This window comes from Strongylocentrotus purpuratus, unplaced genomic scaffold (assembly GCF_000002235.5).
Source record: "Strongylocentrotus purpuratus isolate Spur 01 unplaced genomic scaffold, Spur_5.0 spur5_scaffold_20, whole genome shotgun sequence".
Classification (NCBI taxonomy): Eukaryota; Metazoa; Echinodermata; class Echinoidea; order Camarodonta; family Strongylocentrotidae; genus Strongylocentrotus; species Strongylocentrotus purpuratus.
Genome location: NW_022145606.1, coordinates 50,659,627 through 50,672,352, shown reverse-complemented (window position 1 = coordinate 50,672,352; position 12,726 = coordinate 50,659,627). Strand labels below are relative to the sequence as shown.

Genomic DNA, 12,726 nt, shown 5'->3' with positions numbered 1-12,726 from the left:
AGAACAAATTGTTGCAAGTTAAAGGATTTTAAAACTGATTTTCCTTCACAAAAATCCTTGCATTACATGCAATAGAGTCTTGAAACAAAAATGAATGCAGTGTGTGAAAAAATGTAGCCCTTTGTACACTATATTCATTAGGGCTCTGAATACAAAATGAAGTAGAAGTGTATGAACAAAGTTCATGAAGAAAGAACGCTTATTTGCACATTAAAAAGTGATTAAAAATTTAACATCACGTTGCCAATTTACACACTTTATTGAGGCCAATTAAAGCAGTATTTTGTAATTATCCTTCCATTATTGGTAAAGGAACAGAACGATTAAAATAACTGCTCATGTTGTTTTAATCAATTTATCTTTGTACGTACATTAATTTGTATAAGTTTTTATTTAATTAAAAAAATAGAAAATTTTACCAAAATTTATTAAAGCAAACTTCATTGAATTTTATAGTAGTTTACATGTACATACTGTACATGTAAATACCTGCATATCAAATTCTAATTAAAAATGCCTTTTTAAAAAGCTCATAGCATTAACCCATGGATAAAAGTTGGTATTTTTCTTCTACTCTTTAGATTGTACATGTTTTTCTTTTAAATTCATGTTAAAGATGTCTTTGAAATCCTAACAGATTTGATAAAACTACACTTTTACTGAGGTTTTATAATTGTTTAGAGGTAAATTAAATTTGGAGGTAACATTCTACCTTTGTACTGAACGTACATACATGTACATTGTACATGTAAGCTGTTAATTACATTACATCCCTGACGCCTCTGCCCAATACATTAACACATGTACACGCACCTGTGAAAATAATAATTTCTGTATGGTCCAACGGCCTGCGGTCATATTTGAAGCCTGCATGTATGACTATTAGATTGACTTCTATAATCCCATGTTAGTCTTCAGAAACAGACCATTCTGTACATGTATGTCATTCCTCACAGAATGGGTTGCCTGTAGATTAAATACCAATTTAACAATGATGAATTTGAGAAGGAGTCTGTACTATGAGACTAATCTCACATAGTCTTGATTGTAGAAGGCTGTAAACAAAAAATGCAAAAAAACAAAGAAAGAAACAACAACTAAAACAACTTAAACAAAATAAAAAGAGTCGTAAGGGATATCAAAGTGATATTTGATGGGTTTAATACAGAGTTGTGTGTTGTATTCATGTGCACTACCCCCCCCCCCCCCCCTCCCAAACCAAACCTGCCATTCTGGACATGTGTTTCTTGTTTTGCTGGTTGTACGACGCATGCTCTTTTAAATAATTGCTCCATAGTCAATATCCTACAAATTCATATTCTGGACCAAACGAGCTAGATTTAATCCTAAATAGCTTCTTCTCCACTCCTTGGGGATTATTCCTACCAAAGTCACCGTGAGGGCATATTACATGTACACTGTCGCTCATAAAGGTGGAATATTTTAGGGATTACCCCAATTAATGGAATTATTTTAAAATTATTTAAAATAATAGATCTAGATAATAGTATACATTTTCAGATTTTATTGAATAATAATTTGCTAATGTGTGTTTTGCGTGACTGCTAAAGCATGTGCATGCTACTATGCTTATCAACTAGGGGACTTACGCCCTCAAGTCATAAATGACAGTAATGAGGATTAATGCCCCACAAAAGGGCACTAATATAGCACATCGACACGGTTTTGATCCTGGGGCCTCACAGTTACGAAGCCATTGCTCTGTCACTGAACCATGACTGTTCGCAGCGGGGGCTAGGGTAGGGGGCAGTTTCCATAAATTAAAAAAAAAACAGAAAATGCAAAAAATTTGCAATAATTTATTGCATTTTACCCCGGTCCCCAACATAAAAAAAATCTTCTGGACTGCCATACATTATGGCTCAAGGCATGGGCACACAGAAGATTTTTTTATGTTGGGAACCGGAACCGGAACAATAAATTATTGAAAATTTATTGCATTTTCTGTGTTTTTTTTAATTTATGGAAACTGCCCCTACCCTAGCCCCCGCTGCGTACAGTCATGGTTCAGTGACAAAGCAATGGCCTCGTAACTGTGAGGCCCCAGGATCAAAACCGTGTCGATGTGCTATATTAGTGCCCTTTTGTGGGGCATTAATCCTCATTACTGTCATTTATGACTTAAGGGCATAAGTCCCCTAGTTGATAAGCATAGTAGCATACATATGCTTTAGCAGTCACGCAAAGCACACATTCGCAAATTATTGTTCAATAAAATCTGAGAATGTATACTATTATCTAGATCTATTATTTTTAAATCATTTATAAAATAATTCCATAAATTGGGTTAAAAAAAAATATTCCACCTTTATGAGCGACAGTGTATATGGCAATTATTATTTTATAGGCTGCTATCATCCTAATAGGGCCCCATTTCACAAAACTTGTCATCAGTGACAAATGACAGTTTTTATTATTGAGCTAGTGAAATCCTTGCTTCTGATTGGTTACATCAGCTGATTGGTTAGATTGTATCACCAGATTTGTCATTTGTCATTGAAGAAAGGCTTTGTGAGACTGGTCCCAAGTCTCCATTTTTCTCCTGGGTATAGAGTGGCAAATGTAAATTAATAATTATAGTGGGTTCTTGTATAGCGCACATGTCTGTCAGACTTGACACTCGTCGCGCTCCCGATTATTACCCTGGCTTTAGCACGGCTGCCATTATGGCGATCTAGCATTCAAGGAATTAATTCCTGCCAGGTACCCATCACCTGGGTTGAGTGTGGCAAATGTACATTGTAGATCAATGTCTTGCCAAAGGACATTAGTGCCGCAGCGGGACTCGAACCGCGAATCTTCTGCTCGACAGTCAGGTGACATATCCACTCAACCACAACACCTCTACACCCCAAAGACATTAGTGCCATGTGGGGGATCAAACCAACGACCCAAAAAATTCTTTTCAAGTCAAGTGCTTAAACCACTCAACCACAACATCTCTACAACCCTTTATCTTTGGTGAAATGAAGGCTACAGCAACAGTTGCCAAAGAAAATGTTGAATCACTCCGTTTTTGCGCCACTTTCTTTGTACAGATTTTTATTTAATATGCAACTTGTTTTAGCTTTACAAGATTAGAGAGGGTCTGCCGGGTAAGACTACTGATAAACCAGTTATAAAGCACTGAAAGAATGCATAGAGGCGTGTTAATGGAAAGCCTGTCATGGGCAGAAATCTTTTGTGGATTGATTGATAGGTTTAGATGCAATATACACAGAGAGAGAGAGAGAGAGAGAGGGGGAGAGAGAAAGAGAGAGAGAAATAGAGGAAGAGAGAGAGAGAGAAATAGAGGAAGAGAGAGAGAGAGAAATAGAGGAAGAGAGACAGAGAGACAGAGAGAGAGAGAGATAAGAGAGCATGGTTACCATAGTCACCATCCAGTACATGTAAAATAAATCTGTATCATTTTTTTTAATTTCATGAACGTTCATTTGTACAGTGTACATATTCTACATGTACTGTACACTGTGCAATATTCCAATTCTGGTGAATTGCCTTATTTCATGTGGTTAGACTTTATGTTGCTTTCAACCACATAGCAATATTAGCCAAAGCATAAATGACTTGTATACATCTGTATACACCTGAACATGTAAATACACACTGCATTAAAATAGAAAGAAAATGTATACAGTGGTCATTTTCAGCATTCTGTCATTTTGACAATTATATTAACGCATAATTAGTACATGTACATGTACATGTACGTGAGCCTCAAACAGTGCTTCAAAACCATTTGAAGACTGTTATAGTTTCTTTCTTATTGTACCTGTCAATGTACATTGGCAGAATGCTGAATATCAGGGGAAGATATGAAACCACTCTTAACTGCCATTACCACAGTGAGTTCAATTACATTACATGTACTGCACATGTACATAATACAATCTATTTATAAGTTGTTCCTGAAAAGCATTGTACATGTATGTACTGTACATAGTGAGTTGTATACAGTACATGTACGTCACATGCATGTGTATTCATAATCACAGAACTGAACAACACAAGATCAGCAATGAATTGCATGGCCTCAAGGGCACAATGAATAGAAACATGAGATTATATATTTATGATCAATTAAAGGACAATTTGCAATTGATCATCCATAACCCAGCCCAAGGCTTGGGCCCTGGATTGCGATAATTCTATGTACAATGTACATGTAGCATATGTGCATCACAATCCTATGCAATAGAGAGAGTATTGTGATGATGTCAGAAGTGCTTAGTGCATCCATGTATATGATGTATGCTAGCTATCATAGCAATGGATTGGTCGAGGTACGAAGCAAGTCAGGATGTTAAACAACAACTCATAAATTTCCCCCTCAATGAGCGAGCGAGTCCCCTTCGTTTGTCCACTATACAAGCTCTACGGTGTGCATAGTGATGACTTTATAGCCTGTTTGGGTGCAAGCAGAATAGTTAGCACTTGAGTGAACCTAGCTGTGTGATGTGAGGTGTGTGTACATCCTCTATGCCTGGCAGGAGAATGATTGCATCCACCCAGCTTTGTGCTCATCCCATGCATACCGAGAGAGACCTGAGCACAATTTAAAATTTATTTCCCAGACTGTGTAATAATTCCATAGAGCCCTAACAACCATTCCAATTTTGGAGGAATGAGATTATTTTTTGGGCTTTAAGCTGGTTTCATGAATCCTATAGTATGTCCTCTTGGTTTCTTGTTGGAATAAAACATGTGGAATGCATTATTTACCTAATGTTGGCTTTAGAAGGTTGGCAAGCATGTGATCCCTCTCTTGTGTTTATATTCGTCTGTTTGGAGCCAGAAGGGTGTTAACTCTATGTTAAATAATATAATAATATTTAGCATTTATATAGCACTTAATACAATGTCTCTAAGCACTTTACAAATATACTATTATAAGTTAATGTCCTCCAGTACCTACATTCATTTTGCCCCTCTCTCTAATTCTTGCCCCCTCTCTCTGTTTTGATATTATGTTCTCTCTATTTCTCTGACCCTCTGACCCCCTCCCACCTCTTTCGCTCTCTCTTTTTCTCTCTTTCTCTCTCTCTAGTTTCCTCTTCCTCCCTCTCTTTGTCCCGTGTCTCTCCATCTTCCTCTCTATATTCTTATGTCGCAACCATCCCCCCTTTCTCCTGTTTATTTCCTTTTTGACAATTTTCTTGTTTTATTCTTTTCACCTTTATCCTTGTCTGAGAGAGCAAGAGAGCGAGAAGAAAGAGAGATAGAAAAAGAGAGAAAGAGAGGGAGGGGAGAGAGAGAGAGAGAGAAGAGAGAAAGAAAGAGAGAGAGAAAGAAAGAGAGAGAGAAAGAGAGAGAGAGAGAAAGAGAGAGAAAGAGAGAGAGAAAGAGAGGGAGAGAAAGAGAGAGAGAAAAAGAGAAAAGAGAGAGAGAGAGAAAGAAAGAGAGAGAGAGAGAGAAAGGGGGGGTATAATTTATCAGCAATATTGTGAGATGAGAGTCTGTGAAAGAGAGCTTGTGGCTAGCTGAATGGTAATCAAGCACAGACTCTGTACACATCATCATTTTAACATAATTGGGCTGCTGAGTTTTAATCAACCTTTTATGAAAATTGCACTGGGAGTCCCCAATGTATGATCAGTACATCGTATTCATGAAAAAGCAATTTGCCATTTCAAAATGGTGCAACGTGCTAGCTTTTATTAGTGAACATACGTGCATAAACAGTATACTCTACAGTATCAATCTGTTTCATCAATCTTACACTGCACTTTGGGTCAGCACCTTACACCAAAGTTTGAATGCATAAATCCTTGCCTGTCGCAATGGACAATGCAAGGTCTGAATGGTATAGACTACATGGTGCCTCCACACTGTGACAGTGATAGTGTCTCCATCAACCTGTTTCATCAATTATACAATGTAATTTGGGTATAAAGGAACGTCCATCAGAGTTGTACAAGCACAAACCCTGATCAGTTGCAAAGGATAATACATGTACACTGTACATGGTCTGAACGGTAAGACTACATACACTGCCCCCATAGCTCATGTGTTCAGTCATGCTATAACCCTGTTTCATCAATTATCCAAAATTGTTCTGGCTCAAATATATGGATGCTTGCTGAAAAAACAAATGTATACAGTACACGTACCTGATATAATAATAATAATATTCCACTTTTTTAAAGCGTTTTACAGATACCCCGGTCATTGGATTCAATCTCCAGACCATGGAGTGCATTCCAGCTACATGTAGGCGTTATTTACATCTAGTTACATGTACATGTACATTATAGGCGGTGTCACACAGAGGCCAAAAATCCGGATTTTAGTTATCCTCTTAATTGCCGTCTGTCATCAATTATCCCATTAAAAATCCTCTAATGAAGCAAGAAAAATTCTCCCCTTGAAAGGATTTTTCAAGGGATTTTTCTGTGTGACACCGCCTTATGTGTAAATTTATGTTAGTCAGTTGTAAATTAATGTAGGCAAAGCTGAATTCCAAACATGCATGTACAAAGCAGTATGCCTGAACTATGAGCTCCTCTGTATCCTTCTCTATGGTAAAAAGTCAATGTCTGTTTTGCATTGAAGGCATGATCAGATATGGTGTGGTAAACCTCCACAAAAATAAAGTCACGTTTTATTCTTTAAATGAATAGCAACTGCGCACAATAAAGGGCTTGCGCATAATCACGTCATCATATAAAAACGGCAGTGGTTTTTGCCTCTCCGAGCTCTGTGTTAAAGATTCAGAAATGAAAAGGGAATTGAAATTACGTCATATAAAAACGGCAGCGGTTTTGCCGCGTCATCATACATGTATCTCAACGAGCCTTAACTCAATTGGGACCCACAATGAAAACCCTTCTGGCGCTGAACCGACATGCTACATATACATGTACAGTACATGTACTTACAATGTATGTACGTTGTAGCCGCAGTATGACTGCACATATAAAATGTGAGAGTGAGGGGTGGATTTCATGCACGAACACAAACTACATGTACCTACAATGTATACCTGTGGGCATATCACAAATGTGAAATGCAGAAGAGTCAAGTAGTTGTTCTAATCATATTAGAACAGCATGGAAGAGCACACCTCCCTTTCTTTCTCTCTCTCTCCCTTCCTCCCCCCCCCCCCCCTCTTTCTCTCCCTACCTCCCCCTCTCCCTCCCTCCCTATCTCTCTCTCTATCATTTTCTTTATCATTCTCTCTCTCCCTCTCTCCCTCCCCCACTCTCTTTCTGTCACTCTCTCTCCCTCTCTCTCTCTCTCTCTCTCTAGCATTCATTCAATCTCAATCTTCATCCATCTCTATCAATCTTTCTCAATTGATTTGAATCCCTCTCTGTCATCAAAAATATTTCCTCTCCTTGAAGACGTCAATTCATCTTGATACCTTCCAACTGTATCCTCTTGCTATCTCCCTTCTGCTCTCGCTCTCTCACTCTCTCTTTCCCTTTCTCTGTCTCTCTGTCTCTCTTTGCCTCTAGTGTCTGTCTGTATATCAAACCCCTTGTACAACCCCCTCCTTACATGCATGTGGCATTTTGGGAGAAAGTGGCTCAAATTATCGCCATGATATGGTATACGTACTTCTATTAATCATGTTTTTCCCCTTAGGCTTTTTTAAAGCATATCATTTGTAAATATGATATGCATTCCCTATCTAAGGCTTACTATCCCCTCAACCTTATTTACTCTTTCTCTCTCTCTCTCTCTCTCTCTCTCTCTCTTCTCTATGTAGACTGTTAAAGGCCCACTGCACTACTGGTAGCTACTTGTGCCCTCTATATAACAAACAATTCCTAATCGGTGACCATTGGTCCCCCATGATCCTCTTTCTCTTATGTTAACTGAGAGCTGAGTTGATGAGATAACCACCTGTCCAGTGACCTTGCAGAGCGGTCTAATCCCTCCTGTAAACTACGGCAGATAAGCTTTAAAATACATGTACATATAATCTTTCCAACCTTCTCCACCTCTGATGCGTGTAACTTATTATCCATGCGATACACATAATTTCTCTCCAATGCTCCCTCTCCCCCCCCCCCCCCCTCTTCTCTTTCTCTCTACCTTCCTCTATCTCTTTCTCCCTCTCTCTCTCTCTCTCTCTCTCTCTTTCACTGTATCCCTCTCTCATCTACCTTTCCCCCCTTCTTTCGAATGCGTGTTACTTACCGATACAATAGACATGGTCTCTCTAATGCTCCCTGCTGCTGAGATGTTTGCTTTGTTGGGTAGTTCTCTGAGTAGTATATCCTCAACGTTGATCACTTTGAATCCATACATGTGGAGCATGTCATCCACAATGCGTCCCTTACGAGATCCTGGTCCACCTGGAACAACAAACAATTAATGGTCTTTAAATGCATCGTTTATGTTAAATCTGCACGGCCCATCATGTTATCAGTGTTTGTGATGTGGTGTAATATTGAAGCCCTAAAAAAAATTGCTCTTCAAAATGATCATGAAGTTCCTCAAAAAAGTAAAGAAATTGAGTGACCTGTTTGACCATACTCATTTTCCCTAATAGACTGCAGTGTTATGAAAACCGTTAAAAAAGCAAAACATGATTTCGATTTACAATCATAAATATCTTGGTAATCAGACAGGCAATTGGCTTTAAATTCTCAATGGGATTCATGTATGCCCTAAAGGTTTATTATTATGATTGCAGCATGACCTAAATCAAGGATTTTTCGAAGGATCTGAGACAAAGTTACCCAATCCCTTTTTATTAGAGCATAACAATGTGCTTTCAGATGATAATAATGCACCATCGCCACATGAATAATGTGCTCAAGGTGCAAAAGAAAAGTAAGACACAATAGGAAGATAAAATTATAAAATACATAGATGTATATCTACTGGAAAGCAATTACAGTGTAAAGATTAATTTTTAAGGCATTTTCACAACAATCTACACTTGAAATATAATATCTTGTTGCAACTGATTCCATGTCACAACATGTACATGTAGGTAAGGTCCAGCATGCAGATGACCGATCCCCTCAAGATTTCTAAGTGATGATTTTCACTGTCATAACAAATATATGTGAACTTTGAACTTTGAACTGCAACTCTTCATTGATGTTTGGACAGTTCTCTATGCCCTTCCAATTGACCTTTTAACTGAATCCAGTGCAAGGTTAATCTTCACCAGTAATAACAGGGTTGTAATGGAACTACACTTTACATGTAACCAAGACTGGAAATTGTTAATTTTGCAAAGCCATTGTGTTGCGCCAAGCAATCATTTCATGAATTGGTGTCTTTTGTTCGGTGCAAATTGGTGCTGAACGTGCAAGCGTGCCGAGAGGCAAAGAAAGCAATTAAAGTATACATGTACTGTACGTGTACACCAATTAAACACCCTAAATTCTTGACAATGGAAATCTCTGTAGCTAATATGAAAATCACTTTCAAAACAATACAGAAAAATTGCTTTACACTAGTGCTGTAGCCGAACCGAATGGAAGTTAGCTGAACATGGCACTTCCGAACCGAACCAAACCGAACTGAACGCAAAGGCCTGGTTCGGATGTTCGGCAGAAAAATGTAAACCTTTTCGCAAGCTAATAAATTTGTCATTTTGTATCTAATTTTCATGTTATGATTGCTCATTTTATATTTACTTTTTTCCCATTTTCCGCCTTTGCGTTTTATGCCTATCCAGTGGTGGGCGCAACTTCACTGGCGCCATTTAACCCATAGCCTGCCATGAGGCTGCATGCACGCTACCTATTGAGTGCCATGTGCGTGCAAGGGCGCATTCATAGTAGCAGTTATTGTTCATGCTCATTGGGCTGTGCTGTGGGTTTTGCACTCGCCATTCATAGAACCATCGCGTTAATCAGATTATCTCCAAAACAACCTGGCACAGTGGGGATTAGCCCTGTGGCACGATAAGAGTTAAATCCCAAATCCTGACCACGCTACGTCGCGATCGCAAGCCATAAACAAGAATACATGTGCGTGATCTAGGCGCTGGTCAAAACAAGTTTAGCTCAAACCCATTCAACAAAAAAATTAATTTTTTAATTGTAACAATATCGGACAAATTTTACAATATAAATAATAAAATAAATATATATTATAGTATGGTATTTATTTATTGAAAATAAACACTTATAAAAAACAGTAATCGACGAGCCTGAATTGCTATTCAAGAGGGCAGCTTTCATGACTCTAACATTAGACAACCGTCAAAAATATCATTTATTGACAAATTGAAAACATGATTCTTTTAAAATTGCAAATAAAACACGATTCAAGACGGAAATACAAATGTAAGTAGTACTTTTCTTCACAAATAATTACGTTTAGAGCAGTTTTTTAATGTGAAATTCGTGCTTGTCGGAGGCACTGTTTTTCATCGGGAGTGGGCAGAAGTCTTCCATGCTGGTTTGGCCCGTCCGGCCGGCCCGCCGAGTGCCGACCGCCGTGGCTATAACGCTGCTTGCTATTATATTACCGAACCCGAATCGAACCAAGTTCGGGTGAAAAATTGCCGAACCCTGCCGAACCGAATCAAACACGAACATAGCCTCCGACTTACAGCACTACTTTACACTATAGTCTACAGTATGTAGATTGTAGAATGTAGCATTTTTCAAGGGTCAATAGGTTGCTAGATTCAATGCTAGAAATTTTTTCCCATCATTCACCCACTAAATATTCTAAAAGGAACTTTGGTTAACAGGATCATGAAAATATCCAAGAAGTGTAGTACTATTAAAATCATTAATAATGTTTTGGCGGGAGTTATCTCCGTAATATCAAGTTGAAAAAAAAACAAAGTAAATGTTTGTGCAAGTATCAAAAATAGTTTTTCCTCTCTTGAGCATGCATGGTATTAAAGAATGAGTTAACACTGGAGCCAGAATTTTTCTTTAACTTTTATAAAGATAAATTTTAGTGTTTCACCCAATCGTGGTCTAAAATTTGCTTTCCTTAATAATGATTAGTATTAGTATCGACTAATGTCTTAATGCAAAAATTAATAGATCTAGAGTCTAGATCTAGAGACTAGATTTAGAGTCCAAACATATTTTTGTAGAAAATGATAAGACTAGATCTACATGTAGATCTAGTCTACTTATGAACTGAGATTGAATTGAATTGAATCTATTTCCACATTTGTCAAATTGTCACGTTCCTAACACTTTGTAACACTATTACAGGTTCAATCAATTGAAATGCATGAAAAGAGCCATCCCATGAACAGTTGTGAAGTTGAATGAAGGCATGATTATGACCGAGTCTGACTCTGAGAAAATGAAAGTTTAGGCAAACACTAGATCTAAATGAAACAGATTAGAAATTAGAAAGCATCACAAGGGGTCAAGGCATCAGGATAGCCAAAGAAACGAGGAATTGCCTGACCATAAATAATATTGCATATCTGGAAAACAAATTTGTTTAATTTTGTGAGTAAATGATCCTTGACTGTGGAAGGATGAGGTTGGCGAGTTGTGAACGGGAATTTAATTTCAGCCATGAAATTGGTTTGATCATGTTGACAGTTGATGTCAAAATTCAAATTCAAAGTTGACTCAACCACAGCACACACACACACACACACACATGCTAAATTAAGCACATTGTGTAAGGTAAATATAAACATGCTCATCTATGATATATGCTGAAAAGCATGCACTATTTAGCGATTTAATCTTAAATAATTTAACATAATGTTTGCAGCTAGTATTTTCACATCTTGCGTAGATCGCCAACCGCAGCTCATCCACACACACCACGCAAACGTACACTGTACATGTAACACACGCACGGCTTACCGAATATAAAAACAATTGTGGTTTCGTCAGTGGACAACTTGACAGAATTCCCAACTCGAATGCTGACTTTCGGTCTGCGATGGAAAAATCCTTTTTCTCCATCTTCGCCCTTCCCATCAGTACTATTGCCACATCCCATGGTAAATCCGTAATCCTAAGATGAATTAGAAAGTCTAGAAATATGCACAAGTTATCCAAGTCCTAAGCATCCGGCATTATTTTATACGGTGGTTTGAGTTCCATAGCAGTCTTTTTCACTTGCACACTAGTACAGCTAGTCTCGATCGTGCGCGCGGCCGATGCATACAAAATGTACACAAGTTCCTGTACAGTATATACGAGCTATCTGACGCGCGTATAGCAAATTTAATACACAGCTAATATGCATGCGCTACTTTGTACGTACTGTATTGCGTACAGTCGATCAAGTCTGCAAATGCATGCAGCGTAATGATCTGAAAATCGGCGCGTTATCGCTTGTTGAAAGAAAGCGCCCTCTTACGATAAATGCATGTCATCGTCACTGAATCCCATACCGTCAAGCCATGAATTCTGCGAGCTAAAAAGTTGGTAAATTCACTGATCACTAGTTCAAAAGAAGAATTGTGTTTCTTTTCGTTTAGGTTGATGACGTCCTACCATATGATTTTCCTTCTCATTTGCCTTTTTTTCAATCTCATCCTCTTATCTTTTGTAAAGTAGCTATATCTGCTCTTTGTTTTCCTTCTCTATTTCTCCGTTTCATTTTTATAACTAGTTTACTTCATCCTTTTGTAGTCCCCCCTCCCAATCTCATTCAGTTGTTTCCATTTTATAACTTCCTTCTCCTTCTCAATCTCCTTCTTTCCATATATTTTCCCATCGATTTTCCATCCATGAGCTCTGTTCTTCTTGAATCTTCTGCTCCACCCCACTCTTAATTTAGTGTTATTCTCCACTT

At 38.1% G+C, this 12,726-nt stretch overlaps 1 protein-coding gene across 1 annotated transcript; it reads right to left on the bottom strand.

Moving 5' to 3' along the window:
- Positions 1–8,112: 8,112 nt before the first annotated feature.
- LOC115927156 lies at positions 8,113–12,108 on the bottom strand. Its single transcript, XM_030992621.1, has 2 exons — positions 11,787–12,108; positions 8,113–8,324 (listed from the first exon to the last, which is right to left on the bottom strand). Exons 1-2 carry the CDS (start codon positions 11,923–11,925, stop codon positions 8,125–8,127), a joined length of 339 nt encoding a protein of 112 aa, XP_030848481.1. The 5' UTR covers positions 11,926–12,108; the 3' UTR covers positions 8,113–8,124.
- Between the last annotated feature and the right edge of the window lie 618 nt (positions 12,109–12,726).